The 25,331-nt window shown below is 33.9% G+C and overlaps 1 protein-coding gene across 3 annotated transcripts in view; it reads right to left on the bottom strand.

The window, feature by feature from the left end:
• LOC136035020 (peroxidasin-like) overlaps positions 1 to 25,331 on the bottom strand; it is a 326,937-nt gene that overhangs the window by 173,928 nt on the left and 127,678 nt on the right. The window contains exons 1-4 of one of the 3 annotated variants that reach the window (XM_065716608.1): positions 25,006 to 25,250; positions 18,208 to 18,279; positions 11,353 to 11,424; positions 9,850 to 10,016 (exon numbers count right to left, since the gene is read on the bottom strand). The exons of the other annotated variants lie outside the window; for them this stretch is intronic. Of the exons in view, the coding sequence (XP_065572680.1) occupies positions 9,850 to 10,016; positions 11,353 to 11,424; positions 18,208 to 18,279; positions 25,006 to 25,235 (541 nt within the window). The 5' untranslated portion in view covers positions 25,236 to 25,250. Of the gene's footprint in view, positions 1 to 9,849; positions 10,017 to 11,352; positions 11,425 to 18,207; positions 18,280 to 25,005; positions 25,251 to 25,331 lie in introns of those variants that run through there. 3 annotated transcript variants of the gene reach the window in all.

The raw sequence follows: 25,331 nt of genomic DNA, 5'->3' as shown, positions 1-25,331 counted from the left end.
TTATTATAAACCTTAGAAAGTGGTTTCAACAGAGAAGGAAAGGTTGACATCCATACTATTGGACAGTAGGAAACGTAAGATCGGATCAAGGAGTGAAAAAGGATTTCCAAAACTGATCCAGGGAAAATATGTTTGAGTTTCCTTAAAATACCGAGACTCCTGCATCTTCATTTTAATCAAATCAATGTGACGCTTGAAAGACAAGTTTTCATCAACAAGAATGCCCAAAAAACGAACATATCGATCTTTAGATCTGTGAATTATCCCATTTGGCTGATGAATTTCTGATAACTTGGGATAAATCTGAGAAACATGCGAAAATATCAAAAAATTGGATTTTGAATAATTTAGGGTAAGAAAATTAGCATCAAGCCATGAAATTACTCTCTCAAACAAGTATTCCAAGTTTAATCGAAGCTCGGATTCACAGTTCCCCGAAGTGCCGAGTGTGCTATCATCAGCAAAACAAACAAGGACATCAGAAGATGGTGAACTATAGCTGGCACTATGGGCAAGGGAAGGTTTAGGATGACAGAGTCTACAGCAATGAATAGGTTTCTGCTTTTTTACTGCTTAAAAAAGATCATTTCTATAAATCAAAAATAGCACTGGCCCTAAAACTGATCCCTGAGGGACGCCAAAATTCACCTGTGATTGACAGAAATTAAATTGTGGATTGACAGAAATTAACCTATCATTCAAATAAGATTGAAACCAAGAAAATACATTACCCCTAATGCCAAAATGAGACATCTTCGATAGAAGAATTTCATGGGTTAAGGAATCGAATGCCTTGCGAATATCCAGGAATATAGCAGCCGGAATTAATCCCGAATCCAATTCAGAATGTATAAAATTCAAAAGGGTCATACAGGCATGCTCACAAGCATAGACTTAACACAAGACGACCCGAGGTAAGATCTAAAGTCCGACTTAGACCGAGATAAAGTAGCTGTGGAAGCGATATTGTTACCAATACTAGCGAAAAATGAAGTAAATGCTTCTTGGACATTAAGCTCACCCTCTACAGTCTCATTACCAATGACCAGACTCATAGGTAAAGAGCTATATTGAGAACAAGGTTTAAGCACAGAATTTATTACCTTCCGAGTTTTACGAATATCCTTATTACACGCAGCAAAATTATTTAGATAATAGAGAGATTTGGCTTTCCTACACAAGGAATTATATATATTCCGGTAAATCTTGAATTGACGAAGACGAATAGCACTCGTTGAAAGTGTAGCGCATTTATAATACCTCCAGAGATTATTTTTCCTTCTCCAGCTTTTGAGAAGTCCGGATGTCATCCATGGGTTTAGAGGAATAATCCTTTTAGACCTGCGATTAGAAGGTGGTACTTTACAAATGTTAAGAATAGCCTTTTTTATGGCTTTTATGGCTAATATTCGATAATCGATGATTATTAATGAATAAGCGAAAATCAATAATCAATTACAAATAATCAATATTGGTAATCAATAATTATTAATCAATTGAAGTTAAAAAAATGGAGGGAGGATTTATTGGGACCATGGAGGGTAATGGTGCTTTGAACAGGAATATGGGGATTCAAACTCATGCGCAAGGCAAGTAATGAAAAAGCGATGTGCTGAGCTCCATTAGATTACAAGAAGGGTAATTGGCCGGTTGTAGTATTTATAATTTCGTTCAGGTCAAAACAAAGTTCATTAACCATCAAAAGAACATGTCTGTCCAGCAAGCGTCTCAAATCACCGTGGTATACATATTCTCAGAATGATGCCAAAAGGGTGCCCGAAAACAAATCGCTTATTGCATTTATCATATATCCAATTGAGAAATCAATAGCGCCAATAACTTGTTACAATGTAGTGACGCTTAACATCAGTTGGCCAGCGCCCCAGAAACAATACGTTGATAGCCTAAAATTAATTTTTAAGAACATAATTTCATCAATGACTTGTTGGCTCAGTCGAGTAACGTGTCGTTCTTTTACCATAGGAAATAATGGGTTTCATGTTTGATTCTTACATTAAACATAAATTTCATGAAATCAATGGAAATCTTCTTAGAAGCTAAAAATGTTGTTGGCTCAGTTGTTATCTAGAAGGACAAGATGTGAGGGCTGTAAAAGAGCGTATTGTATTGTTTTACTGACAAAATCAAGTCGAAAATTTGGGGAAGGACAAAAAACTTGGAGGGTTGACATTTGGGTCCTGGAGGGAGTCTCAGGGCCCTGGGGGGACAAGGGCCCTGAAGGAGGGCATGGGCCATAAGGGGGACTTGATACCCTGGTGGGGGTATTGGCTCCTTGATAAGAGGAAGCAAGCTCATGCGCAAGCCCAGTTAATGAAAAACAGATGTGCCCGGGACCATAACACTACAAAAATGATACCTAGCTGGTTGTAGTCATAATCAATTATCAATAAGCAATAATCTATAATCGGCTCGATACCATTAGAGTACAAAAAATTTCTTCCAATTGTATATTAAAATCTGAATCAAAATTTCATTTATTAAACATCATGTCACTTCAATCTCACTTGAATTGTTGGACAACAAACTAGGCATATGAAACTCAGATAAACCGGAAATTGTGATAACTCCATATGTGTCTTGTTAAAGTAATGGGATATGTGTCTGCTCGGAGTGATGGGGTATGTGTCTGCTCAGAGTAACGGGATATGTGTGTCATGGGACGCATTAGAGGGATGCTACTCAGGGATGCGTGTTTTTTGTATTTTTTTTTCAGGGATGATCCTATCGAACCAGTGAGCCAAGACCGTCAGGAAATGGCTAATTTTAACGGAAATGAAAAGTTCTAGTGCCCTTTTTAAGTGACCAAAAACTGGGGGCAACTAGGCCCCCTCCCACGCCACTTTTGTCCAAATTCGCCAGATAAAAATTTTGAGACTAGCTATTTTGTTCAGCAGAGTTGAAAGGCCCAGTAACTATGTCTTTGGAGATAACATGAACCCCCCACAGCCCCTGGGGAAAGATCGTTAAGTTATAAAAATCGTTCATTTTTTAAGTATAGTATTTGCTATTGGGAAGTATTCATACATTTTTCAGGTGGGGAGGGGAGGGAAAATTTTCTGCTGTGGGGATTTTGTACAGGGAGATTTTTCCATAGTAAAGGAAGTTTCCAAGGAATTAATTTTTCAGGGTAAACTTTATAATTGGGGAATTTGCCAGAATTCCTATACAAAATTTCTTTATATGGATTTTTTTCGCTTTACCATTACAATTTTACGCGTGGACATGTCAAGGATATGTCCAGGGTAAATTTTCACCAGGATTGAATTGTCGAGAAGATATTTCTAAGGTGAGGGAAATTTTTCCGTGGAGGTGGAGCCAGATATCCTGATGTTATTTAAAAAAAAAGATCAGAAATTAAATAAGAATACAAGTTTTTTCAACTGAAAGTAAGGAGCAGCATTAAAACTTAAACAAACATAAATTATTATGTATTTGAGGCGGGTTGACCCCTCCCCAACACCTTCCTCTTTACGTTTAAATTTTAAAAGTTTAAAAGTTTAAATTTTAAAGATCAAATTTTGTTCTAATTCTTTAAAAATGACTTCTTAAACACAAGGGCTGTTTAATTCGAACAATGAGTAGCTTTTTTAAAAGTGCCGAAACCTTTAGCGTGAAGAGCGAGGTGTTGAGGAGGGGGCAACCCCTTCATATACATAATAATTTCTGTTCGTTTTAAGTTTCAGTATTGCTCCTTACTTTTAGTTGATAAAACTTGTTTTTTTTTAATCAAACAGTTCGAGGTAACGAACTGAAAGCAGCGACCCGGCTCAATAGTAACCGAAACTCTAAAAAACGAAATTTTGAAACCAAAAGATACATCAAAAGAATAGGATTCTCATTTTCGAAAAAGTGGGAAACGCACCTCAAAAGTCATAGAATCTTAATAAAAATCACACCATCATATTCAGCGCATCAGAGAACCCTACCGTAGAGGTTTCAAGCTCCTATCTGAAAAAATGTGGAGTTTTGTATTTTTGGCCAGAAGAAAGATAACGGATGCGTGTTTTCGTTTTTTTCAGGGGTGATCGTATCTACGCAGTAGTCCTAGAATATCGCGAGAGGGCTCATTTGAACGGAAATTAAAAGTTCTAGAGCCCTTTTTAAATGACCGAAAAGTTATAGATCAAACAGGCCCCCTCTCAAGCTCATTTTTTCACAGACTCACCAAGATAGCCATTTTGTTCAGCATGATAAAACAATCTAATATCTAAGCCTTTGAGAATGACTTAATCCCCCACAGTCCCCAGGGGAAGGACTGCAAGTTATGCACTTTGCCCATTGTTTACATATAGTATTTGTTATTGGGAATTATATAGACGTTTTCAGGAAGGATTTTTTCCGTTGGAGGGGGAAGGGTAGGAAGTTACAGGGGAAGATATTTCCAGAGAGTAACTTTTCATGGGGGCAGGGAATTTTCTATGAAGGGGGCGCTGGATTTCCCAGCATTATTTACAAAACGATCAGAAATTAAATAAGGAAATTAAAATCAGAAATTTTTCAACTGAAAGTAAGGAGCAACATTAAAACTTGAAAAGTAAAAATATTGTTCCGTATATGAGGGGGTTCACCCCCTAGTAATTACCTCACTTTTTACACTACAGTTGTTTTAGTACTTTCAAAAGAGATATTTATTCTAATTAAAGAGCCTTTGTGTTTCAGGGGTCATTCTTAAAAGTTACAACAAAATTCAAAATTTAGCGTAAAGAGCGAGGCATTGATTAGTGACCAAACCCCTCATATACGTAATAATTTCTGTTTGTTTTAATTTCTAATGTTGCTCCTTACTTTCAGCTGAAAATACCTGTTTTTCTTATTTAAGTTTCGGAGAAGAAACAATATGATATACAGCCTAAGCAAGAAGCAAACAAGAAGTTAAGCTTTTGGTTGATTGAATTTGGTTTATTTGACCTAACACTAATAAGAACTTGGTTTCTTAATCAGAAGAATCAATAAATTAAATTGCTCATTTGAATACGATGCAACACAACAGCAAAACTATACACCCCCAGGAAAGAGCTCAAAGCGTAACTGTTGGGTATGGACAATTGTGTCAGTTGTGTAGACTGACAGTTGTAAAACAGTTGTGTAGGGTCCCTAGTTTCCATCGTAATCGTTTTCTTATGAAAAAATACTTGAGTTTCGACCTATTCATAGCGTTAATGAGCTGGCCTCTAACCTGTGTAGAGTTGTCAAATTACCATAAAATAAAAAATCGGTAAGTTAAATTTGTAAAATAAGTAAAATGGTAAAATAAGGTTTTCCTTAGGAAATACAGGGTAAAATTGGTGTTTTAGAATTGCCCTGTAGCAACGCGAACAGTTGAGCATTTCTTTTTAAGCATCACTTACAGCTTTTAATGAAATCCTTAATGATTTTGATTTTCCTGGGCTTAAAAAAGGTAATGCCCCTTCATCTAAAGTTTCATCACCTTAATTTACCGAGTAGTTTATCCCTTCGGTAATTTTTTGCCTAGGGTAATACCTCAGCAATGCAACAGTTCCTGATTTCGAACATCCATTTTGTAACAATAAATAAATGAATCAATCAAATTTAGCATTATTAGGGAGTAAAATCATATTAGTCATTTTTATCTACATTTAAACCTAGGAAATGTTACCCTAACAACCTGCATATTTAAATAGCCGTATTCAACCACATTTCTCATATCATATAAATGTTATATTTCCATTTATTTATAGAAGTACCGAATAAAATCAAAAAAAAAGAAATGGCTCGATTAACAACACTTTGATGGCTTTGATTAGCTAAGCACTGGATCAAAATAGCGGAACAGTGAGTCAACTTCACAGTCATTAAGACTATCTTCAACAGGAACAGGATTTGCTTGCAAATCTAGCTCCTCTCCTTCAGACTTAGATTCTGATTCAGGTGACCGTGCCTGTTCCAATGCTCCCCCGTCCAAACGAAAGTCTTGGATACGAAGCTGAGGATTATATATCAATTTCTACTACAGTTAGACACTGTAGTCAGTAACAATTCATCTAACAGAATTTGGTTGAAAGAGGCTCATTCTTAGAAAGGGCACTGGAACTTTCGATTTCTAACTGACTGAACCCCCTCCAAGGCTTATTCGACCGTCCCTTCCACAAGAAGTGCCTCTGGGAAAAAATAAATGAACATATATTGATACATGGAACACATACGAGAAGTATCCTATTTCTGCTTTTAAGTGGCCAGTCCCCCTACTCTTTTCTTCTTTAGTGGCTCAATATTATGAAGAAGGTTTAACGGTTGTTTGACAAATGCTGCCATCTAGATAATCAAAGGCATAGATGGCGTTATTGCTAACTATTATCATAGATCATGACATATTATTTTCGATACATTTTTTAGCTTATAAACATTTTTCCATTGATTCTGTGAAATTTATGTCAGACGTATGAATCGGACGTGAGACCATGATTTTATATGGTAAAAGAAAGACATGTTACTTGACTGAGCCAACAAGTCAATGAAGATATTCTGTTTTGGTCATGTATCAGTCACGATTTATATGTACTGGTCATACTTTTTTAGAGGTGGGCTTTGATTTCTACAGTTTGATTTCTATGGTTTAGATTTCTAGGACTAGTCCTGATTTCTGCAGTTTGGTCTCGATTTTCATGAATTTGTCCGGATTTCAAGAAGATTCCAATAATTTCTATAGGTTAGTCCTGATTTTTATGAATTCGTCAGAATCCCTATGTACTGGTCATGATTTCATAAAAGTTGGTCATGATACTTTCAGTTTGGTTTTGATTTCTATGGTTTGGTCTTGATTTCTAGGGTATGCCCTGATGTTTTTGGATTCATCTGGATTATTATTCATCATTTATGATTTCCCCTGAATTTCTATGCATTGGTTATGATTTCTATGGGATTTTCCTGGATTTCTATGGACCAGTCTTGATTTGTACAGTTTTGTCTTGATTTCTTTGGTTTGTTTTGGTCTGGATGTCTAGGATGTGTCCCTGATTGTAATGAATTTATGTGGATTTCTATGCAATGCTTATGATTTCTACGAATTCATGCAAAAACTTTAAGGTGAAACGTGATAAAATAGAAGAGACTTTGAAAAAAAGCTTTTAAGGTGAAACGTAACAATTCTCCTTATAGCCATGTCTGTCTTTAACAGTTCACAGACCTATTGCAATTATATCTCGGCTAATGTTTCACATTTTTGTAGTTATAATTACCTGTACTACAGCACACTTTATTGTTTTGATAACAAGAGACCTAGGTCCAACAGACGGCTTTTTAAACCGGGGACACAGCAATACACAAAACAAAATCATATTTAATTTTTTCTGCCGTCCTTTCCTCCCTTTTGTGCTCTGAAAATTGCAAAGTGTCGTAAAATATGTCAGTAAAATATGTAAGATACCGGTAAGTTACGTAAAATAGGTAAAATACCAATTTTACGAGGGTCCGTAAAATTACAGTAAAATACGTAAAATACCTTATTTTACTGACCAATTTTACCTGTTATAACACTAAAACTGTGCAGTAAAAAGATAGACCACCCCTGGAGGGGTATTCTTTTTTGATTTGTTAGTAGTTAATATTATGTATTTTTGTTAATAGTATTTACTTGCAATTTTTTGTTTTATCTCTCTTTTTGTCCTCCATCATTTTCCCTTTTTTGTTGATGGGTAATAAAATATTTCATTCTACAGATACATACGGTTAAGAACGCCAATGGATGTTGATCAAACATTTATACCACATCTCCTGTACTAAAACTAGGTATAACTCATAGTAACAGTTACCATGAGGCCAACAAAGCTATGTTGGCTCCACCTTCACACTACTCTGTTAAGATCTTCAATCTTTACTTCTGCTATTAAGCTTCTAATGATTTTAAATCCTCAGTCAATCATGTTATGTACATCTTAACGCACTAAATATTGCTATCGAATTAGCTGTACTGATTGAATTAATGGTTCAACTCATTCAAGTATCCATTGGTTCAATTGCTTCAATGTTTACTAATATTTCTGATTTGACCTAGTAGATGAAAACTATGATTACGGAAAACTTATTTCTTACCAGGGAGTTAGTTTTAAATCAGATAATCAAGTTAGAGAAGTCCATGATTTGAACAGTTTCAACTTGTAGTTTGACTTTTCAAAGCAAGTAATCGGCTACTAATGATGTAAATTTGGCTCTCAGCAATCGATTCAGAGTAGACCAAGTAGTACATTCTACTGGATATTTTTCTCCTCGGATTTTACTCATGTTGAACTTAGGCTTAAACAAGAACACATTCTTGAGTCTTTAGCAGCTCAATTGTTACTTTTCAATCGACATGATCTTTGGGCAAGTATCTGTTATATAAATCACAAATAAAAGAATCAACTTGATATTTGGGTAAATCGAATAAAAAAAAGAAAGAAAAAAAGAAGACACAACATTGCCAACCATGCAAAAAAGAAAAAAAAACCTTATTATATTCAAAGGTTTTTTTATAGTTTTGTAGATACTTTTTATGAATGGAATCTTTTACATTCACAATGCTACCAGGTATTTTATAAGACAAACTATCTCAAAGTTCCTAGAATTCTATCGCCATCGCAAAAATAACTGAGGAAAGCCTAAAATGTGTCTGGTAGCTTTGTTTTATATTCATGTGACAAAACAACAGCAAGTGTTTTAATCCTTAATAAGGAAGCTCAAAGAAATGAATACTTGATATTAAGATTTTCAATTCAAATGTTAATGAATACATCTATTTCAGCTATTATTGTTAATAATTTTAAGTAGTTAAGAGGCATTTCTATTCTGTTCAAGAAACAGTCTGACTGGCTTTTAAACGTTAATACAATATTAAGATCTATTCTAGACATTACTCCTCGTTAATTTTCGGTAAGTAGAAGTTCTACTCTTGACAGCTATACTACACCTGACGCATTTTCCTATTAAAGAATAAAGTGTTTTCTACAGAGTCATTAGTGTATTTCTGGTCATATAATAAGAGCACTCATGGAAAAAATACTGAATTTTAAGAAGTCAAGCTGTATTTAGTGTATATTCTCATATTATGAAGAATATCAGAAATGTGTTAATGATAGTAAAACTAATCAAAAATAAAATCGTATGAATAATAGTTCAACAGGGGAAATCTTTTTATTTGACACTGAAACACAAAAAATATCTCTGGATATTTCGGTAGCATACACAGTGTCCGTCTTCAGCGGATAAACTAAAACAATAAAAATAAAACATCGAAATTTAAACTAAACAAACAATTAATTAGATACTGTTCAATGCTTTTATTTTCTCCAAAGCTGTTATAGATACAAAAGTGTTAGACTCATTTTTTCTTAAACATAAATTCTGGGGATGTTACACGGACGATGTAATTTCTGTGTGGAATTATGAGAAGAAAGAACTAGAAGTTTCTTTTGTAGAAAATCTCAGAATTTTGTGGGGAGGGGACTTAAATTTACAGTTGAATTAGAAGAATTAGAAGAATGGAAAACTTTATTAAAGAATGAAATAGTGTGGATTTTAAAATCAATAAAAAAAAATACTTACAACAACAGATATTTACCTTTTTTTTCAAATCACGCTCGCAAAATCGAACTTAGTTTGATAATTTGTATGAGAGACAATATTTATTGAATTGTTATCTATACCTAATGAAAAGGCAGCGTTGTCTTCGAAAATACTTATCAAAAATCGGGTGTTTTGGATAAGGGTGGGATACCTAGCACTATCCCACCTAGTTATACCTATGAACTTGTCTGCGTTAAGAACAGTCAATAGCTTAAAGTAAACCTCTAATATTTCTGTTATGAATAAAATTGAAAGACTAAGAGGACTTACTGCAGTGGAAACCTTCATCCTCTAGTAGATGGGTTACAGGCTTCCCTTGCATCGGAGCAGGGTCATGACAAGTAACAGCTGATTGAGTCTCCTGTCTTTTATCTTGTAACATTTTTGCAAGCCATATCAGCTGACAATCACATATTAATGCATTACTGTCTAAACGCCTAGAAAAGTTAATACAAGTAAGAAATGAACTAGAAAAAAAACAATTCATGAATTTAACAATAATTGTTTTAAAACTGCGCGTTTAAAAAAAATTCTTTATATATAAATAAAAATAGATCTATGAATCTTTTGAACTAATTCTAGATGATCATAAATGTTTCAAAATCTAATCCTTTTTTCTGAACTACAAATTTTATTACCTCAAATTCAAAGCCTAGCTGGAGCCTATGACTTCATTTATTTTATTTTGTTTATTTAATAAATTGCAAGAGTATTTCAAATATAATATTGTATGATTTTCGGATAGAGGGGGGGGACTGAAAAAATATTTTGCCCCGGACTTGAGTTGAGCGCGCTACGCCACTGATCTACAAGGTACTTCTTACGAGTGTAAAACTAAAATCAGGCTTTCCATATCTAAGCTGGATCTCCAGAATCAGAATTCAAGATCGAACTGTCTAAACGCCAATAAAAAACGACAAAAAAACGAAAAAAAAACAATGCAAGTAGGAAATAAACTAATGTCCAGATAATAATCCATTGAAAGATGAATTATTGTCCAATAGAAAATCTATTATAGTATTTAATGAACTCTGTCAAAATTGATAATTTACATCCCTTCAATTATTTATTATGACTGAAAAATTAGATTCAGGCCCTAGGTATATAGGTTTGAACCCTGGAATTTTTAAATAAAAACAAAAAAAGATGTTTTTTTTTGAAAGTCCTCAAATTAAAATCTACATTTGAATAATTCAAAATCAAGCCCATATTAAATTGTTTCGCCATTTTGTTTTCAGGACAGCACGTTACAGAAAGTGAAGCTAGTGATATTTGATTCAAATTACGTCCATAATAACGGAAACAATTCTGGATACAACTGACATAATTATGTCCATGACTGTATCAAAAACGCCAAAGATTTGCCTTTATTGAATTTCTTATTTTTCTTTTGAAAAAAAAACATTTGACTTAATTTACGCTATATAATGAAGCAAGGGGGTACATTCTCCCGAGTTTAACGGTATATGTTTCCTTGTGGCAGTATTTTTTTTTTGTATTTACTAAGAAAAATAACCTTGGAATCACAAATATGAGCACATCAGTTGTGTGACATGTGCAGCCTAAACCCAATATTATACTTATGAATGAACTTGAATGTTCTGCAGCACTGAATGAACTTGAATGTTCTGCTGTTCCACACTTACCGTATGTTTGGCTGCGTTAGTAAAAACTTTGAATATAGAATTGAAAAAAAGAAAGAAATACATTAACTTGTCTTATTTTTGTAGTAATCTAATATTCTTTTCAGAAACAGTAAAAAAAAAGACTTACAGTCTTTTTATTTCGTGCAGATTCTGAAATGCTTCACTTGGAATACGCTGCAGCTTATTGTTATGAAGAAACCTGAAAAAGGAAATAATAATTTTGACTTTAGAAAGTAGCTACTTAAAATAGATATTAAGGGATAGAGATATTAAAGATTGAGATATTTTACAGTTCAGCTCACCAAACGTTTTGAATTTGAATTTGAATTTTAACTTTGCAGTAACAATTCTAATTTCAGAGAGTCGTCACTTGGAATGGATATTAAGGAATAAAGTTTTCGAAGATCGAGATATTTTACAATTTAGCTCATCAAATGTTTTGAATTTTGATTCAAATTCTAACTTTGCAAAAATGATTTCAATTCTTTTTAAAGTACACATGACAGTGGAAATGAGAAGTTGATTACATTGGTTGCTTGGATAATTATTAGTATTTTTTATTGAAAACTCATCTTTGTACAAAAAGAACATGACGGAGCATTGCAGAAAGAAAAACAAAAACAAAACAAAAGCAAAATATCATTATACAACTATGACAAGGTAACTACAGTTCAAGAAGTACAATCAGTTCAAGAATGGAACAAGTCTCCAAGCATGACTTGAAATCTTGTGGTTGTGTTTCTCCGTAAGTTTAGCAACAGCTATAGTGGATCTGCGATGTGAAGACTGTTGATGAGTTTTGAATTGGGTGTCCAAATTGGATATCTCAGTAGGTATTTTGCGGAAAAGAAAAAAGTGGAGCAGATTTTCAATTTATCAACATTTCCAAGAATCTTCCAGAAAAGATAACTTCGAAGACCACACTGCCTTTCCATTACGAAAGTATAACAGTTCAAACAGGGATGAAACCTATTAATCGACAGTGAATAGATATAAAAAAATTTAACTGGATATTTCAAACACGTATACGGTGTTCATCATCAGCAGTAATGCTCAAACTGGTTTACTGCTGATGATGAACTCTGTATATGTGTTCGAAATATCCAGGTAAAAAAATTTATATCTGTTCACTTTCGATTAAAAGGTTTCATCCCTATTTTGAACTGTTATACTTTAATCTTCCAGAAGAGTGCAATGTAAGAACTGGGGGAGATCAATAGTGTTGTACAGCGTTGCAAGACACAGGTGATTAAAACAAAGCTTAGTAGTGATTATACCTTTGAAAATTATAAAATTTTGGGAATTAAATTTTTAATAAAAGAGAATTCCATATTCAGTTGTGCAATTTTTGGTGGTAGTAAGTGTCAAGTTTAAAAAGAAACAATGGTGAAGAATAAGATAACACCAAACAGCTTAATAATGCTATCCTTTGAAGGTGTAACTGTCTTCGGAACCAATAAGAGAGAATTCCATATTCTTAATAAAAGAGAATTATTAAAAGAGAACTTTAATAAAAGAAGAATAAAAAGAGAATAGCTTAATAAGAGAGAATTTCATATTCAGTTGTGCAATTTTTAGTGGTAGAAAGTGTCAAGTTTAAAAAGAAATAATGGTGAAAAATAAGATAAAACCGAACAGCTTAATGTTGCTATCCTTTGAAGGTGTAACTGTCTTTCGGAACCAAAGATTGTAGGTGTTTGATTCCTTGGTATTATAACAGTTTTAATCAAACAGTTCGTGGTAACGAACTGTAGTAAGGAGCGACCCGGCTCAATAGTAAACGAAACTCTAAAAATCGAAATTTTCATGCTAAAAGATACATCAAAAGAATCGGATTTTCATGCTGATTTTAAATATATAAGTTTCATCAAATTTAATCTCTGTCATCAAAAGTTACGACCCTGAGAAAATTTACCTTATTTTGGAAAATAGGGAGAAACACCCCCTAAAAGTCATAGAATCTTAACGAAAATCGCACCATCGCATTCAGCATATAAAAGAACCCTATAGAAAAAATTTGAAGCTCCTATTTACAAAAATGTGGAATTTTGTATTTTTTTTGCCAGAAGACAAATCACGGGTGCGTGTTTATTTATTTGTTTTTTTGTTTTCTTTTTTCTTTTTCCCAGGGGTCATCGTAAAGGCCAAGTGGTCCTAGAATGTCGCAAGAGGGCTCAATCTAATGGAAATGAAAATTTCTAGTGCCCTTTCTAAGTGACCAAAAAAACTGGAGGGTACCTAGGCCCCCTCCCATGCTCAGTTTTTTTCCAAAGTCAACAGATCAAAATTTTGAGATAGCCATTTTGTTCCTCATAGTCGAAAACCATAGTAACTATGTCTTTGGGAATGACTTGCTCCCCCAGAGTCCCTGGGGGAGGGGCTGCAAGTTATAAACTTTGACCAGTGTTTACATACAGTAATGGTTATTGGGAAGTGTACAGACGTTTTCAGGGGGATTCTTTTGGTTTGCGGGGTTGTGTTGAGGGGAGGGGGCTATGGGAGAGTATCTTTCCTTGGAGGAATATGTCATGGGGGAAGAGAAACTCAAAGAAAATGGCGGAGGATTTTCTAGCATTAATATAAAAATAAACAATGAAAAAAATAAACATGAAAAAGTTTTTTCAATTGAAAATAAGGAGTAGCATTAAAACTTAAAACGAACAGAGATTATTAAGCATATGAGGGGTTCTAAAAATACTTTAGCATAAAGGGCGAGGTATTTAGGAGGAGATAAATACATCGCTCTTTATGCTAAAGTATTTTTAGTAATTTCAACTACTTATTCTACGGCCTTTCTGATTCAGGGGTCATTCTTAAAGAATTGGGACAAAACTTAAGATTTAGTATAAAGAGCGAGGTATTAACAAGGGGACAAACCCCCTCATATACATAATAAAATATAAGAATATAAAAATTTTTTCCGTAAGTTAATTCTTAAGTTACGTATATTTTTTACTTATAAAAACGTTCGTTAAAAATTAAAAGTTCTAGTTGCCTTTTTAAGTAACCGAAAAATTGGAGGGCAACTACACCTCCTTCCCCACCCCTTATTTCTCAAAATCGTCTGATTAAAATTAAGAGAAAGCCATTTAACCAAAAAGTGAATTAGTATGCAAACTTCATTTTAATAATTTATGTGCGGAGAGCCAAAATCAAACATGCATTAATTCAAAAACGTTCAGAAATTAAATTTAAAAAACCTAGTTTTTTTAACTGAAAGTAAGGAGCGACATTAAAACTTAATGTACTTATTAAATCTGTACTTGTCTTCTTTTGGGATTCGGAAAAACACACCTATGCAGAATAGGGAATAACGGAATTTAGCTTTTAAAACTTACCAGAACAGATACCATGAAGAAATAATAATAATAATAAAAGAAAACTCATTTGCAAGGAATCCCGATTACAAGAGCTTTATAAAAACTGTTTTTCAGATTTTGCATCGTTTTGTTCTTCTAAAAAAAATAGATTTGTTCTTTTAGACCAAAGGCTTTATCTAGGGGACCCCCCCCCCATTTTTTTAGTGATCCGTAAAAATGTAACAAAAATTCATATAAACAATTTTTGATATGTTATTTTCAGTTATTTTTTATAATAACTCCCCCTGAAAAAATACCCCAGATTGCAGATTTTTCTGCAATCTGCAGATTTTGCCACTTGCAGATTTTTCATTGAAAGACAGTGCTGTTATCTTGTACGTCTTGCTAAATAAAATAGTTTTTATTTCTACAATTAACCACACAGAAAAATTTCTGTTCAATTTAGTCTTTTATTTCTTTGCTTTTCTATATTTATTTACTCTTTTATTTATTTGCTATATCCGTTGTAATTTGGAAGTTTCAAAATTTTCACATGAGGTTTGATTTTCTTTTTTTTTCTTTTGTGCTTTAATGTTCTTAAAATTCAGTTAATCATCTTTTTTGCTTTTCCGTTGATATATATTTCTTTAGGGGAGAAATCACATTTAAAAAACAGTTGTCTCGTTTCTATACAATTTTTTAAAAGCTTTGCCTAATCTGTACTTTTTTTAAATTTCACGGTTCACTTTAACACTAAAATTTTATAGAAGCCCTACTATTGCATTGCGTTTTTTTTTTTATTGTTTTAATATTCTTCTTCACTAATATATTCTTCCCTAATTATATTCTTGACTTCGTTGAACATACTATATTTTGCAAGGAATCTATTATTTAATTAAATAAAAAAAAACAAGTTTTTTTAAATGAAAGTAAGGAGCAACATTAAAACTTAAAACGAACAGAAATTACTCCGTATATGAAAGGGGCTTTTCCTCCTCAACGCCTCGCTCTTCACGCTAAAGTTTGACTCTTTCTCTTAACTCTATTTTTAAAACAGTAAGAAACTTTAGCGTAAAGAGGGGGCCGTTGAGGAGGAAAAGCCCCTTTCATATATGGAGTAATTTCTGTTCGTTTTAAGTTTTAATGTTGCTCCTTGTTTTTTTATTTAATTTCTGGACGCTTTTGAATTAATGCATGTTTTGATCTTGGCTCTCCGCACATAAATAATGAAAACGAAATTTGCATATTAGATTGCATTGCCCTCCAAGTTTTTGATTACTGAAAAAAGCAACTAGAACTTTTAATTTTTTACAAATGTTTTCATTGGTAAAAAATATACGTAACTTATGAATTAGCTTACGTAACGAACTTCTGTATTCGTATTTTTTTATTGCGTACATGAGGGGTTCAACCCTCGTCGATACCTCGCTCTTTACACTAAAGCTTAGATTTTGCCCCAATTCCTTAAGAATAACCTCTGAATCACAAAGGCCGTACAATAAATAGTTGAAATTACTAAAAATACTTTAGCGTAAAGAGTGAGGTATAACGAGGAGGTAAACCCTTTATATGCGTAATAATTTTGTTCGTTTTAAGTTTTAATGCTGCTCCTTACTTTCAGTAGAAAAACCTTCTCATATTTATTTTTCATTGTTTTTTTCAAATAATGCTAGAAAATCCTGCACCCCCTTCATTGAAATTCCCCTTCATTGAAATTCTCTTCCCCCATGAGAAGTTTCTTCATGGAACCCCCAAACCCCCCCCCCCCCTCAATTCTCCCCCCTAAACCAAAAAATCCCCCTGACTACGTCTGTAGACTTCCCAGCTACCATTACTATATGTAAACACAGGTCAAAGTTTGTAACTTGCAGCCCCTCCCACAGGGACTGTGGGGAATAAGTCGTCCCTAAAGACATAGTTATTAGGTTTTTTGACTATGACGAATAAAATGGCTATCTCAGAATTTTGATCCGGTGACTTTTGGGGAAAAATGAGCATGGGAGGGGGCTTAGGTGCCTTTCAATGTTTTTGGTCACTTAAAAAGGGCACTAGAACTTTTAATTTCCGTTAGAATGAGCCCTCTCGCGACATTCTAGGACCACTCAGTCGATACGATCGACCCTGGGGAAAAAAAACAAACAAAAAAACAAATAAACACGCATCCGTGATCTGTCTTCTGGCAAAAAATGCGAAATTCCATATTTCTGTAGATAGGAGCTTGAAACTTCTACAATAAGGTTCTCTGATACGCTGAATCTGATGGTGTGATTTACGTTAAGATTGTATGACTTTAAGGGGGTGTTTCCCCCTATTTTCTAAAATGAGGCAAATTTTCTCAGGCTCGTAAGTTTTGATATAACTGATCTTGATGAAACTTATATATTTAAAATCAGCATTAAAATGCGATTCTTTTGATGTAACTATTGGTATCAACATCCCATTTTTTAGAGTTTCGGTTTCTATTGAGCTGGGTCGCTCCTTACTACAGTTCATTACCACGAACTGTTTGATGACAATTAATTACATCTCATTTGCTTGATGCTAAGTGTAGTCTTTTTCTGGAACTAAAATAAAAAAAAAAAAAAAAACTTTTTTATTATGAAAAGTCAATAGTGATGCTTTGAAACAATCAGGAGTAGTTTTTTGACAAGTTAAACCTAAACCACCCTTAAACAACTTTGGATAGATTAATTGAGACCTGGGACTAATAGAAATTGGAATTTATGCCTCCAAGGGTCCAAACGTTTTGTGTCGTAGAGTTCACCGTTCTCAGTTATAAAATAGCCTAACAGTTCCTCACTTACATTCCTCGCTCCTGATTGGTCTTTCTTTAATTGCGGTATGAGAAAGCACGGTCATCTCCTTTACTTTAAATTTGCAAATTATTTAATGGAACTTCCAACTTGGACAAGTAACTCTTTTCAACAAAGAAAGTGTCGATTGTTAAACCCTGCTGGGGTTATTGAGAAGTGTATTTGTGATTTCACTACCGAATGCCAGAAGTCTTCCCATCTTTGGTCATTTCTGTTTGTCCCTTGTTCGTTTTTATGAAAGTGTGTTTTTATTTCTGTTGTCTCTTTTTTGTTTCTTTTTCTTGATTTTTACTCTGTATTTTCTGGGCTTTCTACCCATTTTTTAGTGATGGGTTATAAATAAAATGATGATTATAATAAGTCAAACCAATAACGAACACAATTTATCATTAACAACCGTTGGACTGCCGCTCTCCTTAAATCCCGTTAAAGACTAGAACTTCTTTTATGCTTTACAGAAAACTATAGGTTTTTTTTTATCCTGCCATTTAAAAGGAGAGAAATACCATTCAAGCTTCCAGAAAAAAACACATTATTTTCTAAACCAGCAGATGTGTGACAATCAATTAAGTTACAGTATCTTAAATGGACATTAACATTCGAACAATATGTGGATTAAAAGTGAGAGAGAAGGAGAGAGGGACAGGAATAACAAAAGAGAAATATGGAGAAAGAGGGAGAGATAGAGATAAAGAAAATAAGAAGGAGAACGAAATTGAGGGAGAGAGAGAGAAATAAAGAAAGAGAGTGAAATAAAGAAAGCGAGACTGAAATAGCTAACTGTTACAACTGGCTAAATTTCGTCTTTTCCTTCTTGCCACATTTTCATCCAAATTTGAAACAAATAGAAAAGGGAATGTGCAAACTTACAATCTATTCAATTTCTTCAAAGATCTAAAAACACCTTTTGGTAGACTTTCGATTTTGTTGAAATGCAAATATCTGAAAAAAAATGTAAATTAGAAAGGTTCCAGGAAACCCCAACCACCATGTTTCTCTGCTTGCGGTTTCATGGAAATATTAGAGTTATTTTTTATATTTTTATTTCGTTTTTTTGTACTGTAATGATGAGATCTCTAAAATAGCCAACATTGAATTTATCCCAGATAGCCAGTATTCTCTGTAACTTTTCAAAAAAAAAAGAAAAGAAAAAAGTAGAATATAAAACCGCCAAGTATTGTCTCGGAATAACTGTCGGAGAATAATACTATTTAAGAAAAAAAAAAGTAGTGTCTAATGCATTACCATTGTCGAAAAACAAAATGTGGGGTTTTTCAAGCTATTTTGGGTTAACACCATCTCTTAACAATCAGAAAAAAAGAGGAAAAGGGTGAGGCCTTATTATAAAAAATATACAGGTAGATATCGACACTTAAAATGTTGTTACAATGTCAATTACAACAAAGCTGTCTAAAAACTGAAACATTGGCGTTTTGAATTATTTTTCGTAAACATCAAACCTTAGCACTACTAAAACAAAAGAAAGAAAAAAAACACAAAATGCTATTTTGGAAACTCAATTAACGAGTGGCAGCATATAAATGTTGTCATAATGAAATAATGCCCAAAACCTAAAACGTCTAAGTTTCCAAACTATTTTTCTTCTTTGTATTAGACTAAAATGTTATTTTGAAAACTATCGACGATGTACGGTATTTTTCCTGTTTTTTTTTATAAAGTTAGGGCATCTAAGTGTCTTGGAATAAACATTATGCCTTTATGTGGCAAAAAAACAAGAAAAAACAGAAAGTAAAAACCCGCCAAAATCTATTCCGGGAACAACATTTTCTGTGTTTTTACAATGGATAGATGCAATACCCAGTTTTGCAAAAGATATTTTTGTATTAAATATTGTTTCTTACACACGCACACAAAAAAAAAACATGAGTAAAACATTACTATGGAAACTATTGACTTTCGGTATTCAAATACTTTTTGTCATGTTCATTGTGACAGAATGATTATGTAATTCTCTCATCTACTTGTTACTAAGGTTAAATCCAATGTCAAACTGATAATTGTTAGAGATTATCATGAAACCGATCAGATGATACAACGTGACATATTTTTGAAAAAAAAGTCCGTTTCTTTTGGTGTTGAGTTATTTTAGTATTTATGCACACAAAAAAAAAACATGAGTAAAACATTACTATGGAAACTATTGACTTTCGGTATTCAAATACTTTTTGTCATGTTCATTGTGACAGAATGATTATGTAATTCTCTCATCTACTTGTTACTAAGGTTATATCCAATGTCAAACTGATAATTGTTAGAGATTATCATGAAACCGATCGGATGATACAATGTGACATATTTTTGAAAAAAAGTCCGTTTCTTTTGGTGTTGAGTTATTTTAGTATTTATGTGCGTCATTGGCACCAACGTTTTAATAAAGTATCAGATAAATATTTTATAACGTTGATGCATCAAAAATATGATTAAAAAAAAGTATGGAAATAGTTTTCAATCAATAAAAGTTTAAAAAAAGACCAATCCGACAAAAAGAAATAGCCAACTCAGCATTTAGTCCCCCTGAAAATTCAATTGTGTATCCTAATAATATCGTCTTAATCTCTGAGAAACTGAATAAATTGGAAAAAAATAGAAAAGGAACAAATTTGATGTAAAAAGTGCATATAAGATCAGTGAGTCAAATTCTACTTTTGACGTAAAAAAATAAACTATCACTGAGAAGTTTTACATACGAACATGACAGTTTTACATACACACATACAGTTACATTACATACGAACCCCACGACAACACTGGCTTGCTGGGGAGAGGGAAGATGCGAAAGGTTTAAACTACGGTGGAGCTGGTTTGTTTTTGTAATCTAAAAAATGAACATTCTTTATTTACATCTGAAGCATGAGCAATACAGATGGGGGAAAGGGAGAGTAACTTACTAGACTAAGTGACAAGCTGCAGTCCTAGATGGGGCATGATTTTCGGAAACAGATCTTTGGTGATAGGATCTTTGGAAAAAGATTTTTTTTAGAAAACAGATCTTTTTGGAAAAAGCAGGTACCACTCATTCGTTCAGTTCTCGAAGATATCTGGCTTAATTTCTTTAAGGAAGTTTGAGTTAAGTTTGAGTGAAGAGGTTGGAAGTTGGGTTATTGAGTTAGAGTAAAGAGGTTGACCAACATCAAATTTAGTCGATGGAAGCAGAGGCGCCATTTGGACCAAAACTTGGGGTGGGCATGAACTCCATCTTGCCCCCCCCCCCGACTCACTTCGTGTCGCTTAAGAAAAAATGCGGGTTTTAGCAGCACATCGATCAAATATTCTAAGTAAAAACGCATTTTCAGCACCCGTGTGTTGCTTGGAAATGTACTGTAACCGAATTTGGAACTCAGCCACACTGACCTCTAAGATTAATTCTAACATCGAAGATTACAATCAACAAGGTTAAGTGATTAAACTGAAAGTGGAAAATTCAACCAGACTACAGGTTGACGTTCCTCAGCGAGAACCTTTCTTATTTAAGTAAACAATACGTCGATGAAAGTAACCTTCATTAACACGCTAAGGGTTGCAAACAAAATCTCGGTTTTTCCTTCAGCAGAATTATTTCAGATCAAATATATTTACAAAAAGGGAAAACATAACAAGAGAAAAAATATTATAACACTCAAGGTAACAAGGGGAACCGCCGAGGTTTCATCTTTGCAGAATCATCAACAAGCTGGTTGTGGTCTAATTTTTTTTTACATCCTTCTCTGCAAACATCAAAAGGAGGTGACTGAGACAATCGTCTCCTGTTGCATACCGCAGGTAGTTTTTCACTATTTCTAAGCGAGAAAACGAACGCTCATTGCTTGCTGTTGTCACAGGAAGTGTGGCAGTAATACAAAGTACTTTAATTACTTATGAGTAAGCCACTGGTAATGCCTGAAGATGATCGACAATGTCTAGGAAGTTTTCCGGTTTTTTCTCCTCATCGAGCAGGAAACGCTTGGCAATACCAGCTTGAGATTCGAGCAGAATGTCTTCGATATCCAGCTCGCCGTAAAGAGCAGAGAAACGCTTGAGCAACTCTTTGTCCATAAACTTTGTCGAGCTTGGATCCAAGGCTTCGAGTGTGCGAGGCGCTGGCAAGTTATCTGTGAACCTTCTGTCAAATTCGGCTAGTATACGGTCGAAAGTCTCGGAGTGCTCTTGCTTCATTTCATCCGCCAAAGTAATAGTCCGATTTCCAGGTTGGATGAAGTTCTTTCCTGGCGTCAAAGTTGTCACAAATTGTTTCAGATGCTTGGTGATCTTATGAGTTCTAATGCTAATGACTAGTATTACCTTTATATTTACCTAACTAAAAAAGTTAATAGGGTTAATGATGTAAAGTCTTCTACTTCTCTGTGCTCTCGTCTTTAGAGTCTTATTGTAGCGTTGGCCTACAATCTGGGGTTCGACCAGTAGAGGATGTCAAGCGTCTCTAACTTTCATAAGGCTTATGTGTCGAGCATAAAAATATTTATTTACACATATGACACAGTAAATGTACATAAGAAAAGGACAGAAACAGAATATGAACTGACTCGAGTAATCTAAAACGGTGGCTTATATTCACTAAAACAAGGAAATAAACATCGAAACGTTTGAAGGAACTTACCTATTTTAATCTGTCAACTTAGAGGAATTACTGTAAACATTCAGAATTTATAATATTAATATAATCATCTAGGAAATGGGCATTTGACAGAACTCGATAATTTTATTATGTATCTAACCTACATTCAAAGTCTACAATGATTAATAGCAAATAGCGTAATTACCCCAAGGGTCGTCAGGTAATTACGCTCTTTGGTTAATATACGTGCAGTAATTTCAAATCAATTGTACAGAATGGATTATTATGGCCGGCAAAGGGCCCTTTGTGGTTGAAGCTTGGCCCCCCTAGAAAATCTGGGGTGGGCATGTGCCTACCCCTGACCCAATGTCGCCTCTGGATGAAAGTGATAATAGTAGCTGGACAGAGTTACTCGGGAGTAATGAAAAATTATGCATGAAGCATAACCCCTATAATTTTCAGTTCAGAACCGGTTCAAATTTCCGGTTCAACCGGAAATTACCGGTTAAAAAAGCCAAATAACAACTCAGTTCTAAAATTGGAAATTAAAAAAAAATATATTTTCAGTTTGTCACTTTTATTGTTAACATGCGTGAATGATGTCAAACTCATTCAGAATAATTTATCTTGCTTGAAGACAAGGCTTTGCTCGTCCCTCCTAAAGGGGTATCAAAAGCTTACTTATTTAAATCCAATATAATGATCAGTTAGAGTTAGTTGATTATTTCTACAAACCAATTTAACCATAGTTGTTACAATTAATTATTTATTTACTTGAATTTTCTTTTTCTGCTGGAGGGGCAGAGTATGTATAAGATGATCAGGTACAAACACCTAAAACAAGAAGAACAGTAGGGAATTTCTCAAGACAGTGGGAAACAAAGTAGAATGAATATTTCGGCCCTTTGTCCAAGGGCTGTCTTCAGCAATACAAAAATATATAAAAACTCATAATATATTATATATCATACTCATAACATTATATATAAAAATGTATAATAATATATTAAACTCAGAACAGGATAAAATAAATAAAACTAAAATGAAAAAAATTTTCAAAACAGTTCCAGCCTCCTTACCTCAGTGAAGTTCAACCAGGACACTTGATTCAACCAGAAGACAACCAGAAGATGCTGGGACTGTTTTGGGACGCGCTCGGGGAAAAAAAAACAGAAAAAATGCACAAAACCTTACTTGCTTGGCTACACCCTCACTTTCAGCTTAGTGTTCAGTCATACAAATTGTGAACAATTCCAATCTTGAGCATTGTCAAAGCAGCTTGAAAACTGCATCCAGAGATTTTGAAAATGGTTATTGCAGATACATCCTTGATATTGACCGGTACGAGATTCGCAATGACTTTATCCAAGAAAAGACAAAACAGCCACTTGTTTCAGATAAAATTAAAAACAGTCGACGACGTTATTCGGGTTGCACGGTGCAAATCGTTGAAGACCGATTCCCTGTTATGTTTTGTGTTGTAGATCTTTGGTCAAAAGCACTGAACGGGTCATTATGAAGAAGCACCGTTATCAATTCATGCGCCAACCGGTACGGGAAGACCCAAGTCTAAGCATGTATACAAAGTCAGTCAACAGTAGTGGCTTTTACCAGTATTACCAGTGCCTTTTAAGAGTATTTTCCCTTTACTGGTGGCTTTTACCAGTATTACCAGTGGCTTTTACCAGTATTACCAGTGGCTTTTACCAGTATTATCAGTGTCTTTTAACAGTATTACCAGTGGGTTTTACCAGTATTACCAGTGGCTTTAACCAGTATTACCCGTAGTTTTACCAGTATTACCAGTGGCTTTTACAAGCATTACCAGTGGCTTTTACAAGTATTACCAGTGGCTTTTACCAGTATTACCAGTGGCTTTTACCAATATTATCAGTGTCTTTTAACAGTATTACCAGTGGGTTTTACCAGTATTACCATTGGCTTTAACCAGTATTGCCCGTGGTCTTTACCAGCATTACCAGTGGCTTTTACCAGTATTACCAGTGGCTTTTACCGGTATTACCCGTACTATCAATGGCCTTTACTAGTATTACCAGCATAACGAATATTACCGGTGGCTCTTACCAGTTTTACCAGTGGCTTTTACCAGTATTACCAGTGGTTTGAATGGTTTATCTACAGTGCAATGTATCCAATTGGGCTCCAAAAATTGACTCCAATGACTTGTGATATTGGACCCCACAATTAACTGAATTTTTACAACCATAATTACCGGAATTACCAAAATTGCCGGAATACACAATTATCGGATTTCTTCATGGAGAGATGACCGGATTTCCTGGTATTATTTAAAAACTATGAGAAATTAAAATAATAAAAATAAGTTTTTTTCAACTGAAAGCTAGGAGCAACATCAAAACTTAAAGTGAACACAATTTATGATGTATATAAGAGGAGTTTCCCTTTCCACAAGACATTGCTCTTTACGCTGAAGTTTTGACTTTGAATTTTTCAAGAACGATTCCTGAAACACAATGGCTGTGCAATTAGAACAATAGGCTTTGTTGGATCCCTAAGTGTTATAATTTAGATGCAAATAATGTGGATTTTGTGTAGAGCCCAGAGAGTTTAGTTAGCATACTACTATTTTACTCTGTTAGGAATTTCTAATGCTCATTTGCACATGTGAATGAAGCGCATATCATATGGTTAACATTAAGTCTGCTCTTCATTGCTTCCTAGTACAGAGATAATGTGTACGTTAATGCTCACATCGTTTCGAAAATGTTATATTTTTTAATATAATTTTTTAATATAATATAGTTTTTATACAAGTTTCTTTTAAACTGATATTACCTGACGTCAAACGGATTTAGACTAATAATAAAATGTTAATTGTGTTTTATCTTTCAAAACATATTTTTTGTAGTTTTATTTGCAGTTATTCTTATTATATCTTGTTGCTTACAAATTGGTGCTAACAAGACTTGGGCCCTGCATTTTGCAGACTAAGGCCCCTCAAGTGTTTCAGCACCGCCTGCTGTGTCTTATTCCTATAATATCAATGTATGCATCGGATACAATTATAAGCCATTTGGATTCTTATTTGAAAAATGAAATAAAAAGTTTCTTACAATTGTTCCAGGTTTTCCAAGGGATGCAAAGCATCTGAATCGATTTCTTTTATACGATTTTTGTATAGGTACCTAGAAAAAAGATATAAAATATAAAAAAAAATATAAAATTTCACTATTGTATATTTAACTGACAAAAATAATTCATAAAAATTAATTGATAAAAAAAAATGGATTGAGCCAATAATAGAATAATTAGAACAGTTCCGTGAAAAAAGTTCATAATACATAATAGTAACAAAGACAAAATGCATATTTTAGGTTTCTGATCGGGATCCGCATTTAGAAAAGCAATTGAACTACGATGAAATTTTACTTACTATAGC

The sequence above is a fragment of the Artemia franciscana genome, chromosome 13 (assembly GCF_032884065.1).
Source record: "Artemia franciscana chromosome 13, ASM3288406v1, whole genome shotgun sequence".
In the NCBI taxonomy this organism is placed as follows: domain Eukaryota; kingdom Metazoa; phylum Arthropoda; class Branchiopoda; order Anostraca; family Artemiidae; genus Artemia; species Artemia franciscana.
This window is presented reverse-complemented; position numbering and strand designations above follow the sequence as displayed.